The sequence below is a fragment of the Lagenorhynchus albirostris genome, chromosome 12 (genome assembly GCF_949774975.1).
Source record: "Lagenorhynchus albirostris chromosome 12, mLagAlb1.1, whole genome shotgun sequence".
Lineage (NCBI taxonomy): Eukaryota > Metazoa > Chordata > Mammalia > Artiodactyla > Delphinidae > Lagenorhynchus > Lagenorhynchus albirostris.
Window position 1 is genome coordinate 7,628,479 of NC_083106.1, and position 16,103 is coordinate 7,644,581.

General features: G+C 57.2%; 1 protein-coding gene across 1 annotated transcript in view; it reads right to left on the bottom strand.

Moving 5' to 3' along the window:
* Positions 1–16,103, bottom strand: part of IGF2R (insulin like growth factor 2 receptor) — a 109,443-nt gene that overhangs the window by 7,921 nt on the left and 85,419 nt on the right. The window contains exons 31-44 of the mRNA XM_060168376.1: positions 15,838–16,028; positions 14,334–14,460; positions 13,541–13,660; positions 12,988–13,244; positions 12,508–12,726; positions 10,409–10,558; positions 8,091–8,252; positions 6,793–7,000; positions 6,317–6,463; positions 4,825–5,059; positions 3,985–4,121; positions 1,670–1,784; positions 794–940; positions 38–225 (exon numbers count right to left, since the gene is read on the bottom strand). Of these exons, the coding sequence (XP_060024359.1) occupies positions 38–225; positions 794–940; positions 1,670–1,784; positions 3,985–4,121; positions 4,825–5,059; positions 6,317–6,463; positions 6,793–7,000; positions 8,091–8,252; positions 10,409–10,558; positions 12,508–12,726; positions 12,988–13,244; positions 13,541–13,660; positions 14,334–14,460; positions 15,838–16,028 (2,403 nt within the window). The remainder of the gene's footprint in view (positions 1–37; positions 226–793; positions 941–1,669; positions 1,785–3,984; positions 4,122–4,824; positions 5,060–6,316; positions 6,464–6,792; positions 7,001–8,090; positions 8,253–10,408; positions 10,559–12,507; positions 12,727–12,987; positions 13,245–13,540; positions 13,661–14,333; positions 14,461–15,837; positions 16,029–16,103) is intronic.

Below are 16,103 nucleotides of genomic sequence, written 5' to 3' on the forward strand. Positions count from 1 at the left end.
CAAGGAAGTTAAACGTGGCACATGGATGGAGAGTTACCTTGAACGTAGTATTTGGTTTTGTCAGAAGTCCCAACTTTCCTACTGAAGTGCTGGTCGTTGGGCTTCACCTGACAGATGTTGGCCCCGGAGCATGCGGGGTTCGTGGAGCTCGTGATGGAGGACAGCTGGATCTCGTACAGGTACTTGTCCCCATTCGTTCTCATGTCCCCAGAGGCGCTGAATCGCCTAAAGAGACAGTAAAGGTCGGGTGACTCCAACGGTCCTTCAAGAGAGCCCTTTGTCACCTGGACCCAAAGCCCAGGTACGGGGCAGGGCTGCAGGATACTGCCGAGGGCACCTGCCGTCTCTCCGTCCTACTGCCCACCCCTCTGTGCTCTGGGCTTCGCTGTGCTGTTCTCAGGTGCTGTGCCCCGCACCATGCCCGCTTCCCCCTGCCCAGGCACAGCCCTGGACCCCCAGACCCACCCAGTGACACCGCTGAGCAACTGACTTTTTAATTCACAAACTAGTAAGCCCAGAAGTTCCTCATCAAAAATTGTTTCAGAAGGTTCCAGCTCCAACCCCTGGGCGAGGGAGGAGGGGCGACTTTATTTTTACGCTCAAGAGAACTCAGCACCTTTGGTGTCACACTCAGTAGCTGGGCAGTGCTTGCCCTCTGCTTGAGCGAAATATGACAACTACCTGGAAACAGTAACTAAAACACACAAACACTTGGGCCTCTTTATGCCGCGGCCCTCGGCCGGGGAGAGATCTGAATACATGGCAGCGCCCGGAAGGAAAGTGCTCCACTGACTTGAAATAAATGTCCCCGAGGCTGAAGCTCCTGCCGTTGGCCGGGTTGGTGATGGTCCCGTTCACCATCTGCACCTCCTGCGGCTTCACGGCGCAGGCTGCGCGCGAGTCCCAGCTGAAGTGGTAGGCGCAGCTGTCCACGTCGAACCTGCAGGCGGCACACAGACCACGGTCACGGCCACCCTCCCAAACCAGAGGACGCCACCGAGCTAGGAGAGCGACTCACGATCAGGAAGATGCCCACCCAGCATATCTGCCACGTGAAAAGGCAGGCAAGCGCTTGCATGTATTCTTAAAATTTAGAAACTGTGCAACGTCTAAAAGCTGGAACGATTTGCTCCTAGATTTTTGAATATTTGCTTTACAAGCACCTCACGCTCTCCAACTGATTGAATCCTTTGACAACGCCTGGGTCTCCCCTTTCCCAAGCCCAGTTTCTGGAAGGAATCGGTCGGTTCACAAACACAGCAGCTCACACGCTCCCTCTGCTGGCCAAACGGTGCCGCCCCCAGCCCCAGACGCGGAGCTGCCCAGACATTTCCAGGATAGTCCAAGAGCAAGCATCCCAGGTGCCACCGTGCCGGCCGCGGGTCCCAGACAGGTTGCTTGAACAGCTGGCCTTGGGTGGCACCCATCAATGCCCTTTTGGTTACACTGTGACATTCAAAGCCGGAAGCCGGTGAAATCCTGCTTTTATGCCTGTCGCAGCCCCCATCCAGGGAACCCTCCCTGTGCGGGGCAGCCCCGGCTCCACCAGGCTGCGGGTCTCAGCGGCCGGTGCCCCTCGCCGCCCCCAAGGGGAAACCACGGGGAGAAATTCCGACGGGATCCCGGCACACCCTGCGCACAGCTTCCCTGGGGGACCCCCTCCCCTCACCTTGTGAACGAAGGCCGGCCCACTGTCTTCGCACAGGTCAGCTCGATGACGGCGGATGCCGTCTTATTGTCACCACACTGATGGCCTTTTGAATAAGTCACGATGACTCTGTCATCTGAAACACAAACGGCAGAACTGACGCTATTTCCAGGGCATCGCCGGAGCCCCAGCGTCAGAAGCGAATCCTGCATCACGAACAAACGTCTGTGCCTCTAGGGACTCATTACGCGGGTCATCAGCACCGCCAAGCCTGGCGACCACGCCCGGCCCGCGTCGCTGCCCGCACAGCAAGAGGAGACCGGGCTTCAGACCCCAGCCGACCCTCGCTCGCCGTCTCCTCACCTGTGCGGCCGGGAGACCCCCGCAGCATGCGGTCCGGGGCCAAGCGGGGAGCGCCCGGTGCAGCGTGCACGCGGGGTCCCCCGCCGTGCGCAACTTCTGTGCCGTTTTAGGCGCTTCCCCACCCCGAGCCTCCCGGGCAGGACAGGGCAGGCACCAGATGTCCACCCTCCAGCGTGACACTCCACACACAACAGCTCTGGTTTCCTCAGGCCCCCTGGCTCCACGTGGAGCTCTTTCTGCTTCTGAAGATGACGTGGTCAAAGAACCAGGGGAAGCCCAGCCTGCAGGGACCGCGAAAAGCAAGGCCGCGCTTCCAGGGACACGTCTCACAGGGGCCAGCGACTCCGACCGGCAGCCGAGAGCTGTCCTGGGGGTGCCCGAGGCCAGCCCGGCTCAGCGCACAGACGGTGGCTCCCGGGCCCGCACGGGACAGTCCTCCGGCCTCACCCTCACACACCCGACCCATGTCCTTCGAGGCAGGGGATGCGGAGGGGACGGCACCCGCTGCCCAGGTGTTCTCCGGGGCGTGGCCAAGGCACGGGGACCCCTCGACAGGAGGTGAGGCCCACGCTCCCGGACCCACCCAGGCTCAAGGCTGCTCTGGGTGAGTTTGTTTTAAAAATTGGGCTTTGGTAAAAATTTTAAGAAAGGGTTTCACAGCTTTGAAGAGAAATTCTTAAACTTCTGGAACGTGGAACCAACAGGTATAGGTCTTGACGAAGTGCCCCTAGCCCCATACTAGATGAACAACACACTCAACCTTCCACACATCCAGTTACCCAACCTGTGAAATGGAGTCTAACACCTACCCGGGCCACTGAGGACTACACGTGTACACACGCGTAAATCACACACATACACACACGTATAAAGCCTGGTTGCCAGGAATGTTAATTCCTGGGACAAGAGTCCAACTCTTCGCCCCACAAGGTCATACCCCCTAAATGCTCATGGGGGTCATGGCGACTGGCCTTAGATGGTCGTCCTCTTGGGGCCTAAGGGAAGACCCCGCCTGGCGCGTCAGGGAACAGGTTTTACTAGCTCATCTTTTCCCGAGGCTTCAACGTTCTAGTTTTTCTCACCTGGCTGTGGGAAACCGAGGGAGAGACGGGTCAAATATCTACATGTGAGGATGAGACAGCAGGGACAGACCCACCTGCAGCCCCATGCCCTTCGTGGCGGCTATGGCCAAGATCTCCGACGGAGGGTGAGCCGTGGGCCAGGAGGTCTGGCCACTCCTGCCGGGGAGCGGGGGGTGACTCGCCCCACTTCCAACCTGCAGAGTCGGGGTTTTTCTCAAGGGTGACAGTGGTTCCCCAGAATTCCTTTTCTCCCTGTCAATAGCTGGAGTGGACATAGGCTCCCGTGTTCTAATCAGGACAGCTCGGGGACCCCCTCCAGCCAGACAGGCACAGTGAGCGTTGTTTCTTCCTCGTCCTCCCAACGCACCTGACTGCTCCTAAACTAAGAAAACCCTGCCTTTTCCTTTTACGTGATGAAAGAATCTTTCAAACCAACTGCAAGATGAATCTTCTATTAAAACTACTAAGACAAGCTTCATTTTGTGTTTCTGAATGAAAACATTACGAAAATGTACCCTGAATCGTCTTTACCAGGTTCTCTCATGCCATCGTTCGGCTTCCCCGGACAAACACCTGCATATATACACGGAGGCTGGAGCAGGGACTCAGAGGAACCCTGAACGTTCTGCCCTCCTCCTGAGGACAAATACCTTCCCAAGACCGCCCAGCGCTCTAGACACACAGACTAGGTACCTGCCGTCCCGGAGGATACAGAGCAGTACCTATTCTGATGCTCCGGGAGGTGCCAAGTGCATGAGAAACAGTTGCTGAAAATGACACCTGGAGGCTTCAACCAAAGCCAGTGCTGACCCTCTGGTCACAGGAAGACACCTCCACATTCCCGAATCTGACACAACACCTGTGACCATGCGACAAGGGTCCAGGCCTTACCTATGACGTCCAGCTTCTGCGTGTGAACGAGCCCCAAGACCTGGACGTCGCCAGAGGGGCTCTTTCTGCAAACGCTGGCTCTTTCAGAGCAGTCCAGGGGCCCTTTGTATATTTTTTGACACAAATTGATGTAGTACCTGTAAAATGACACAGAGAGAGAGGCAAGGTCAGTGTCTGTCCTGCGCACTCAGGGGCAGCTCCTTCCATTCCTTTCAGAAAAGGTAATCGCTCTGATAGCCAAGGATTTCACAGCACCTCTGGACGCAGCACTGAAACAGGTCTCTGGGTAAAGAAAGGCCAAAGAGCGGCTGGATGCTAAAGAAGCGAGTGTGCCAACCAGGCACGCGGGGTGACCTGAGACCCGGGTGGTTTAGAGTCAGGACAGGCAGCGGCTCAAATCCCGGCGAGTCGTGCCCTCGCTTACGGCTTAGGCCCTCCAGTTCCACGCTCCCCCCTGCCGTGTGGACGGAAGGATCCCGGAGCGCCTGGGGGAAGGCTCTATGCAGGGAGCAGTCAGTGCAGCTAACCCACCGCGGGCCAGCATGGCCTAGGGACTTGGGGTAGCAGAGCTGGGACAGTTCACGCGCCCCGACACACACAGCCACAGACGGCTGCCCCTCACAAACATGAACCAAACCGAGACTAATTCCACCAGGCCCACAGCTGACCAGCAGCTTCTCTGGGTTCTGAAGGTTTCTGTCGCCTCTGCTTCCAAACCACCCGCCGCGCACCAGGCCGCCCTGAGCGTCAGAGGAACGAGGCCATCCCGCCTTCAGAGTCTGCGCTCAAGCACCAAGCACCCAGCCCGTCGGCACGCGGCCAAGGTGGGGGGGCACTCACGAGGTCCCGTCATGGACGAAGAACCAGGAGCCGGTGAGGGAGGACAGCAGCCGCAGGTCGTAGGTCCTGTGTTTCTGGATGAACTTGCACTCCATCTTCTTCGGGGGGCAGATGACTTTGGTTTTCCACTCAAACGTCACCTCGCACCCACGGATTTCACTGAAGACCTGTGGCCGTCCCACATCGGCATCCTCGTCGCACTTGAAGATAATCGCGGACGTCCGGTGGCTGTTGGCTGGGGCAGCACACGGGGACCAGTCAGACCCGGCCTGTCCCTTGCTCGTCCTTAGGCTCCTCCCCGCCTCCGCTGCGCTGGCCCTTAGGAACCCTGTGCATCCCTGGCCGCTCCCCACGCAGCCCCGGCCAAGTCTCTTGTGTTCCATTCATGTATCTCAACCCTAGACAGACTAGGTTCCCTCGGGGCACAGTATCTCCTGCACTCATCAAGCTCACAGCGATAGCGCGGTGCCTTGCAGACAGGTATTCAGTGTTCGATTATGTATGAATGACAATAAAAAATGAAAACAGGGGCTTCCCTGGTGGCGCAGCGGTTGGGAGTCCACCTGCCAATGCAGGGGACGTGGGTTCGTGCCCCGGTCCGGGAAGATCCCACATGCCGCGGAGCGGCTGGGCCGGTGAGCCATGGCCACTGAGCCTGCACGTCCGGAGCCTGTGCTCCGCAACGGGAGAGGCCACAACAGTGAGAGGCCCGCGTACCGCAAAAAAAAAAAAAAAAGGAAACAGTAACAATAAGATACCTGTAATTCATTACCTAAAAACGCGTCATCCGACAGACCAGGAGAAAGGTCCTGGCCTAATAAGCCTCCAAAGAGAGCTACAGTTGTCCCTCGTAAACCTACCGTTCCTGACTCCTTAATTTGTATCATTTTGCTCCCTGATGACTTACAAACACTAAACAACTTCTCGTGCATTTATCCCATCGCCATCCTTGGGAACTCGCATCAGTCTGTGCCACACGTGTTACTAGGACTCCCTCGTGTGCCGGTTCTCCACGCGGCAGCAGCAAGTTTGCTGGACCTGGCTGGCCGTGACCCCCGCCCCAGCCCAGCCCAGCCCAGCCCCCCACAGAGCAGACGGTCAACCTACGAGCCCCTGCAGGCCTGATCACCCCACCACCACCCTGCAGACCCGGGACAGTAGCAATTCTGCTGAGAGTGAACGTGAATCACTGGTGCTGAAAACTGGTGTGTGGACACAAGTCCCTCGAGCCGGGGAGTGGGCAAGCTGACCACCTCGAACCTGCCCCTCACCTGGCCCCGCCGCGGTGCACGTTCACGGGTACGCAATACGCCCCACAAAACAATTAAAGATGACTTTTCTTTATGGAAAAGAGGCCTGGCTAGAAGATTATATGCAACAGAATCACTGCCGTTTACTTGGACGTCCAGAAAGATCTGAGCACAAAGCAGGCCTCCAACGGGTACAAGGCTACCTGACTGGCCTGGCTGGGACCCGGCGCGCTCCCACTTACAGTGTCTGCAGAAGCCCCACTCGTGGTCTCTGTCGTAGTTTGCGGTGGTCGCACACCAGAGCCTGGCCCTGCCCTCCAGAACACATTCCTCGTAGCTCTTCCCATTGAACACGAAGGGGAACACACACGGGTCGCCGTCTTCAGTTTCTGGAAAGAGAAGAAGTCTGCGTAACCCTGATTATCAGCACCACGCTGGCTGTGCCTTACCAGGCGCCGTCACTTCAAACAAGGATTCCCCGTAGAAACGGTCACCCTCAGCCAACGTGGGGACGCCAGGCCTCCCGGCCACAACATGACAAGCAGTTCGAGGGCCTGAGAGCTCACACCTAGGGCTGTTAGGATGGGTCGTCCCATGGTCTGAGCCAAGGTCCCAGTGCTCGCAGCACCTACAGCATCATTCCTCAGTTCTCTCCTCCTGCCAGGTCTACTTTCATGTTTCCTGGGAACGTAAAATTCACCCCCCTGCAAAGATTTACCTGGAGGACAATTATCTCCGTTAGCGTAACTTAAAATGACAGCTTCGTCCTGGTGCCTGTAATCCAGTCTCATCGACGCCAGCCTCCCGAAAGACACCCCCTTGCTCCCGGAGAGCAGACAGACGCTTCCGTCCTTGCAGCCTCCTTGGTCCAGGCCCGCAGCCGCGGTGCACACCCCGACGCTGTAGGTGCGCGAGTCTCGGGTCACCTGGAGAGACACAACCCCGCGGCTGTGAGGGGTCTCCAGGTGCAGGGGGCCAGCGCTGCGGGAGGCGGGCGCGTGCCGGCAAGTGGCGGCTGGGTCCATAGGCTGTGCCCGGGCACCTTGGCGCTCACCTCTTCCTCTGGGGCCCTGACCCCCTCCAGAGGGCGACGCCCTGTCCACTCTCTGGGCACCTTCCACACCGAGGCCCTGCCCTCCGGTGGCAGCCCTGCTGGCCATGCTCCCGCGGGCCCGTGGGGGGCGGCAGCTGCGAGACCCCAGCCAGTTCGCCCCCCCTTCCCGAAGCCCGCGTGTCCCGCCTGTAACCTGGGAGCGCCGAGGACTCAGAGCTGAGCGCAGAGTGGCCGCAGCCTGACCGAAGGTGCCTCCCTTGCCGCCCAGCCTCTGCAGGCTGCACCTGCTGCGCACCTGTCAGGAGGGCCTGCAGCCAGGCCGCTGGTACGTAGGCACGCAACTCGGAGCTCACCGCTCACCAGCTGCCGTCCCCTGGGAGTCAGGGGATCTCGCGGGCTCGGTCCACGGCCATATGACTTAGCAATGCCTACATCACAGGGACGTAGGCCACGGCCCCAGACACGGAACGAACAGTCCACAGTGCTCAGGCCGGGACCGGACCAGCCCCCTACACAACCAAACGTGTTCGAGTCGGGGGGCCCACGGCTCCCTCCCCCCGGCACCTCTGTGGTCACGCTGGAGACAGAGGGGGTCCACGTGGCCTCTGCCGGCCTCGCCCCTTACAGGCACGTGGTCACACACGTGTCCACACGCGGTCACACACAAGCGGCCACCTGCTCTCCATCTGTGACATGAAGAGCCCCCCTGCCCCCTCACCAGGCCGCGGAACCCTCCAAAACAAAGAATCGCTCTGACCGCGACGCTCGTCTCAGGTGTGAGCCGCGACTGGTTTGCACACCGTCCGAGCCCCACCCGGGACAGAGTAAGGCCACCCCCGGCCACGCACTGCCTCGTGGCCACATGTCCTCCAATGATCACACGTGCCACGCTGCGAAATGCAAGCGAGCGTCAGAACCCAGGCGGCGGCCCCGAGATAGCGGCGCCGGGGGAGCAGCGCTACCTTGAAGGTGCTCTTGGAGAGGGTGGACAGGTTGAAGCTGTAGTGCAGCTGCTCGTCCGTCAGGGAGCAGCCCTCTGCCTTCACCTCGTCAGGACACACCAGCGGGGTCTCCCACTCGAACACGAAGTCGCAGTCGCTGGTCCTTAGCAGCTTCGGAGTCCCCTGTTTTAAGGAAGGGCTCGGGCTTGAACCCACGCGGGTTGATAAGCACAGCGTCCTCCCTGTTCCCCCGCCAAGTGCCAGAGACACCTGCCCGGGGGCTGCGGGCTCCTGCGCTGCCTCCAGACCGCCAGGGGCTCGGGGTGACCCACGGTGGCCTCTCTCCAAGAGGAGGGAGCCATCGCCCTTGCCAGCGGCAAGGAAGCAGCACTGCCCTCCAACACTGCGAGGCAGCCCTGCCCACGCCCCAGCTCCTCGCTGCCCCTAGGCTGTGGCCCTGCACCTAGAGACGGACAGCGTCTCAATGCTCCACGCTGCCAGCTCAAAGGCAGAAAGGGAGGGATCTTTAAACGTCGTGACAGAGAAGTGTGTGAAACCAAGACCCTCCCGCTGCAAAGGACGGAGGCAGGCGATTCTGTATGCATCTCTGCTCCACCGTCTCTGGAAGCTGAGGGTGTTTATAGTAAGGTAGAGAAGTGACCTGGCAAGACATTCCACAGGCCAAGTATCATAAATAAATATAAATCAAGGTGCTTTCTCCCTCCCTCATTCAGCAACAGCCACAAAAACAGACGAGAAATTTCATTTTTAGCTGTAGCTGAAAATCTGTTTTTCTATAAATGTAAGTGAATAAAATACCTCCACTAAAGATAAGAGACAAGGAAATAAAATCTCCTTGAAAATCTTTCCAAACTTGACTGCACATGCAGCGTGAGATACCGTTTCTAAAACCCCAAATTACTGATCACTCTTAGCGCACCGCTGCTCCGAGACCAGCACAAGTCCAGGGTTACCTGCGGACGTGTGTCCAGACGCCCCCACTTGCAGAGACAAGGGAGCCGACGGTCACGGCTTCCCTCGCCTTGATCACTCAGGATTATCCTCACACCCAACAGTCTCTGAACAGGGAAAGGTCTGTCTGGGAGCTGTGGGGCTCTATATGCAGAGGCCCCAGAAAGCAATGGTTTGTTTCTCCCCCTTCTCTCAGTGGCGGTACTGTCTGTCCCTCCTCAGCAGGCTGCTGCCAGGCCACTTCCTGCCACTGTCCAGTCACCCATCTGTGGCAGCCACAGCCCCCCTCCCTCACAAACCTGCTACAGGCCAGGGAATCAGAATGTCATGTTACTGAGATTCTATGTTACAGAACCACGATCTTTACTTGCACTCCTTCAGCCACAAGAGCCTTAGAATTCATCACCTTCAGGGTTTTCAGAGGCAGTTCAAGATATGCGTTTCTTACACACACACACACACACACACACACACACACACACACACACACACACACACGGTCCGGTAATCAAGTACATTAACACTTCTACATATTCACGTTAGCTGAGACAAATACAGACCATAAGTAGCCCCAGTCCACTCACATCAAAGGACTGTAAGTTTTTGGAGTTTTAGAGATTTCAGAAGCACAGGTAAGGGGCCGAAAGCTAGGCTGCCTGGAGCAAAGAGTTCTCCACTGGAGCAGTGGGTGGGCGCCCAGCTGCCCCTGCAGAGCCATGTGACATCAGGCGGCCCTTCTGAGTCAGTGCAAAACAGGGGCCACAATCTACCAATTTATCTCCCATTCGCAGAGCGAGGTCGAGAGAAAACTAATGCAAAACTCTTCATAAAACAGCACTTTTTTTTAAATGGAAACCAGTTCTGTTTTTTAAATGCATATAAAACAAAAATCAGTGGCCTCCTTAAAAGCAGATTGTACGAATTTGTTGTAGCTATTTTGATTCCAGAGGTCTTCTTTCGTTTGCTAACTTCCAAAATTTGGATTATGTCCTGAGTGACTACAGCTGCCAAAACATCTGACTTCCGAATAAGACCAGTAATGTGATAATTTTTTAAAAAAAAACTAAAGTTGACACTTTTGTATATTGGTAGGCAAAGGTGAAGGCCGCTTCTATGCTCAAGTGTTTCACATTTTTAAATTACAACAGGCCTCTGTGAGCAAAATCTGCCCTGGTAACTCAGGGTGGGCTTACTTATTGTTAAATTAACGGCTTTAAGTTACTCCATGCACCACTGGCATACCACATGATGCGAGACAGGCGTTGTGAATACAGGCATTCTTGGTCCGAAACAGATTTTATGGGTTTCCAGCTCTGGTTCATCGACCCACACTTTGGCTCCTACCTTGTAGACAGGCGCTCACTTACCATGCTCACACCCCTCTTACAATGAAAGGCGATCAGCGAGGTGTAGTTGAAATGCTTGTTCACCAGACAAGGAGTAGTACTTTCAAAGTTCAAGTAAACTTCGTTAGCTATGGGATTGAGTATCGGAGGTCCTGTGACTCGACCAATATCCTAAACAAAGAAAAAAGCAATGTTTCAGAAAAGTAATTTTTCCCCAAGTTAGTGGAGAAACGGCTAGCAGAGAATTGCAAAAATTACATGCCATCTGTTTCAAAGATGAGTAGCACCTAAAGACACTGGGTCAACAGCAGCTCACTTGAAACGTCCTGACAGGAAGGCACCACAAAGAAACCTCAGTTTGCCAGAGTGGTTATCAGTTTCGGTCCTACATTAATAACAATGGTTCTACTTCTACTCAGGGTCAATTTTTGACGATTCCAGGCAACAGGAATTTCTCTCCCCAGTTACACCGGGGCGGCTGCACAGTCTCTGGCTCCGGCTGGTGGGAAGCAGGAGCCCACGTGGCTGCCCCAACGATGCCCGTCTCCTCCTGCCCAGCACTGCGCCGGGACAGCTGCTTCCTCGGTGGTGCCCACAGTGTGGCCTCAGGGGGCACTGAGCACAAGCTTACTCACCCCCCGCCGTCTTCTGCGGCTTCGCACAGCCCCTGGCACACACTGGCTGCTCAGCAAGTGTTTGAGCAAATGAACACGCAAGTGAAAGCAAAGTGCCCGGCCAGGAACAGTGTGTATGTACGTGTGTGTGATGACTGTGCGTGTGTGAGTGTGCGTGTGATGAGTGAGATGAGTTTGTGATGAGTGTGATGTGTGTGAGATGAGTGTGAGATGAGGGTGTGTGATGAATGCATGTGACAAAGTGTGAGGTGTGTGATGAGTGTGCGTGATGTGTGCGTGTGATAAGCGCGTGATGTGTGAGATGAGTGTGTGTGATGACAGTGTGTGTGATGACTGTGTGATGAATGCGTGTGACGAGATGTGTGGGATGTGTGCGCGATGTGTGCGTGTGTGAGATGACTGAGATGAGTGTGGTGACTGTGTGTGTGATAGTGTGCGTGGTGTGAGGTGCATGTGTGATGACTGTGCATGTGATGATCGTGTGAGCGTGTGGGTGATGAGTGTGTGATGAGTGCATGTGATGAGTGTGCGTGTGAGATGAGTATGTGTGTATTGAGTATGTGTGTGTGAATGAAGCCACAACGTGCTTTGTTCACCACTGTGGGACACGTTAGGTCCACAATGACACAACACTCTAATTAGTTCTCTAATTAGAGAACTTGCTGCGTTTTTTTAAATCTGAGAAAAGGTAGCCAGATGAGAAAAGCAGACTGGATCTGTAAGCAAGTGGTTCACACCAAGGCTCCCCCCTGCACCACTAGAAAGGCTGACACCACAGCACTTCCTGCCAACATCTGGTTGCTCCAGGCCCTGCACTTGTCACGTAGCTACGCCTCTGTCAAGTTCATAACACGGCCAACTTCCCCACCCCTCCCAACATCTCTCCCCACCAACACCACAGCCAACATCCATTTTTTAAAAGGACATCTAGATACCTTATGACAGGACTCAGTGTTCAAAGAATGCAGAGAAACACACCACTTTTGAGATGCATTTCAAATAAAACATACCAAGAATCTCACAAACCGTGAATACAACTCATGGAGACAAGGTTTAGAGTTCCAAATCTATAACGGAAGGCAGAATACTTGGCTATTAGCAAAGCAGCTTATACCCTTAATTACAACTCATTTACCAAAGAACCTGCCTGCACTTCACAAGCGTTTCAATGACACAAGACCCGCGTGTAAGCCAAGAAAGCAAGTTCCATCGACACCCTTGAGCCTCCTGACCTGATACAAAACAGTGTGTCTACACGTGTGTGCCCACGTTGTCTCCCGTAACTGCTGACTACCCTTCTCCGCCGACAGCTCGACGCACAATTCCTTACAGCCCGCCTCCCCTAGTGGACTCAGACTCACGTGGTCCTGGCTCATTTCCCCATTCTTTCTGCCTGAAAACTCTCCAGTGAAAGCCAGAAACACGGCATGAAGGAGGTTGTTAAAAATCTTGCAGGATGGTCTCCGCCCTCGGTTCCCTACTCACCACGGGGGCGCCGTCGATGGGAACCTTGCACACAGCGGTGCCGGCGGGACAAGGCACCCCGTGCATGGGGTTCAGCGGCTGGCAGATGTTGATGTAGAAGTCAGGGCTGGTGTCAGAGGCGTCGTCCTCGCTCTCATCGTACGCTTCGTACCCCCCGGTGCGGTGGATGAGGGGGGACAAGTCGATGATGGAGCTGCCGTTCCTCACAGAACATTCCGTCTGTCAAGCGGGAAACGCGCCTCGTTGGTGCGTGCGGTACGTGTTCCTGACCAAGGCACCCACGACAACAGAAGCTGAACCGAAAAAGCACGAGGGGTGGAAGCAGTGCCCCAAACGCTTGGTTACCTAACGTCGGGCACTTGGAACCACGTACGACTGGGGGCCCAGGAGCGGGGGAGACAGGCTGGGGGCCCGAGGGAGCCGCAGGAGAGGCGGAGCAGGGCCCGGGGGGCCGTGCCACACGCGCCCAGCCCGACTCACCGCCTGCTCGCAGGCCAGGGGCGTGTGCCAGGAGAGGAAGAGCGTGCACGTGTGCTTGTCCAGGGAGATGAGCACCGGCCTGTCCGCGGGCCCCGCCTCGGGCCTGCACACGAAGCTCAGCACGCTCTTGTAGCTCAGGCCGGTCTTGGAGGGACAGGGGGAGCCGTCCTCGTACACCAGCTGTAAGACCTGGTCCACGTACTTCAGCCTCTTGCTCGCCTTGCCCACGCTGATCCTGGTCTGTCCGAAGCAGGCCCCTGTCCCAAACACAGAAGGGAGAGTGGAAAACACACAATTACGGATTCAAACCACTCGCTTTCCCGTGAGAACTTTCTGCAGGACCAGACTTTGAAATTCACAGCCAACACTCCGGAGGGTCCCGTGTGGTTTTAGCAAACGTTACACATCTAGTATTCCGTCACGTGGCCACGAAGCCCCCACACCCCTACCAGCCCACTGCTGCCGATGAAGGAAGGCACCTGACCTCTTCGCCGGAGGGACGCGGAGGCTGAGGCTGACCTCGGGGCCGGGAGGGCGGGCCACACACACTCACCTACACCAGGGGCGCAGTTCTCGTTGTCCCCGCACACGCTGAGGTAGACCAGCCCCTTCTCACTGTAGGCGGCAGTGTACCCGGCCCTGCCGCTTAGAGAGCTCAGGTCAAACAGGTGTCCTGCTCGGGGGGAAAGGATGGGGACACCGTGACCCATCACCGGCGCTCACACACAGATCCCGCCGGCCATCGGGCCTCCTGATTCCTTGTCACGTGTCACTGCCCCCCTTCACTGACGCGGCCCCCAAAACCTTCCTGACAGCTAGAAAGTACCCAGGAGACAGCAGCTCAGGGCGTCCTCCTGCGCCTGGGCCACGGCGATTCCAGTGTGGTTGGGAGGGCCCGTCAGCATCCCTCCCGCTGCCAGTGACCCAGCCCCAAACCTTTCCGGGCCCCAGAGCTGAGATCCTGTGGTTTCCTCGTTGCCCCATGTCAACTCTGAAAGGAACGGGAGACTGACTCCAGCTCCGCCGGCCTAAAGCTTGGGACCAGCACCCCAGAAACAGGAGTTACGGGGAGCACGGCTTTCAGGGAGGTGCTTTAGTCTCTTCTCCACTGAAGAACCACAAGTCAACAGGACTGGGCAGATCCAGCAGAAAAGGCCAAACGCGCACCCACAGGACATGATGCTGCTGCCCGGGGTGCCTGCCCCCCAGCCTCACACTGGGTCTCTCACCGCTTGCATGCACGTGCGCCCACGTGTGTGTACGCGTGTATGCGTGTGTACCTGTGTGTGTGTGCACGTGTGTGTGTGTTGAGGGTGTGGGGATGGGTGGCCGGCAGCGGCCCTCACCTGTGGAGGGGTTGGTGACCTGGCAGTCGTCGTGCACGTTGCTCCTCACAGGGCAAGCAGCGGCCGTAGGCCAGGAAAAGGTGTACTCGCAGTCCTCTACGGCACTGAGGAACATGGGCCTGGAGTTCTAGAAACAAGCGAAGGGCAGACAGCTGCTGACAGGGTGCGCGCCTGACGCAGGGAACAGCGCCCACTGGCGCCAAGCAGGAGCTCCCCTGTGACGCACCACAAGCCCGTGACACACCCGTCTCGGTGTCTTCACGGGACGAGGGCAGACTGGGGAGAAGCAAAGGGTCAGGGTTTGCTCCTGAGATACCCCTGGGGGCTTGACACACACAGGGTGAGACAGAGCCGGAAATCCACTCGGGGGGCAGGGACGTTTTCCTACAGCTAAGGCTTTTAAGGTGGGGTCGGGGACAGGGTGGCGAAGGATGCTCAAAGGGCTACTGTGAGGCACGAGTGAGGAAATAAATGATAATGTCCTGAAAAACGGCACCGACATCTGTTATGATGGACGTAACAGGAAGACCCTCAGGGAGAACTAGTCATGAACTAACTAATCCCTCCACCACCCGGGCTAAGGCTCCCTGCCTCTCAGGCGTGTCTCGTCCACACAGCGAGGGCGAAAGGGTACGATTCGCGCAGCAGCGCCCTCCTTCCCAGATAAACCAGCCCCCGGCACCCGCGTGCAGAGCCCTCCACGGACCAAGCAGCTGTCTTGCTCTGCCGTGAGCCTCTCTCCTCAGATACACAGCTGAGCTAGTCTATGGGGGCCCAAGAGTCCGGACCCCAGCAGCACAGGGGTCCAGGCTCAGCCTCTGCACAGCCTCCTGAGGCGGAACCTCAGCTGCCACCCCGTCAAGGGGGCAGACCTCAGGCTCCTCCCGCCACAGCTGGCCGCACGCAGCTGGACAGTGGCGGTCTGTCCTGACACTGAGGATGGAGTGCACTGGGCCAGCCTGACCTCATTCCCGAATCTTACAAGACAGCACACAGGCTGCACCTTAATCTCCGTGGCAGAGATGCTCCCGCGGTGAAAACAGTCCAGAGAAACCATTAATTCAGCCCCCACCTGCTGCACTGCATGTACCAACCCGTCAGGGAAGGAACCATCCAGAGATGAGACGGGAACCCAGTTCCCACGCACCAACCACATGCCAGAAACAGTGCCCGGCGCTTCACGCCGCCGCTCTCTAACCTCATGGCGATTTGGCAGGACAGGCCCAGCTCGTGCTGGTAACAGGTGCCCCGTTTAGAGAGGTTACCAAACACCAGTTCTCTCTGCGGCCTTCAGGGATCTGAGTCAGACTCCCAAGAGAACCACCGAATTCTGGAACAAGAACTGCCAGGGTGGACACCCCGGGACCACGGGCCCGAGCCACGCCGCCCACGCCCTTTGTTAGGCTGGGTCACCCCGAGCTCTTCAGCTCACATCCCAGGAAGTGAGACATCGGTCTCGCTGACCCTGGACTTGCACTGGGGCCGAGACAGCTGCGTCACTTACGACTTGGCTCTCGCTGCACGAGAAGCGGATGGTGGTTGACTTCTTCCGGATCTGGTCCGGACACGGGTCACCATCGACGTACCTCAGGAGAGTCATGCCCTCGCTCCCCTGAGGGCCATCCCTCACTCTGCCCAGGTTCACGGGCTTGGAGCCACCCAGCAGACACACGGCCGCCTCCGGAGGGCACGGCTCTGCAGCACAAGCAGAGACAATTAAGAGTGACCGTCAGCCCCTGTCCAGTCTAGGACTTAACAAGGGACGTAACG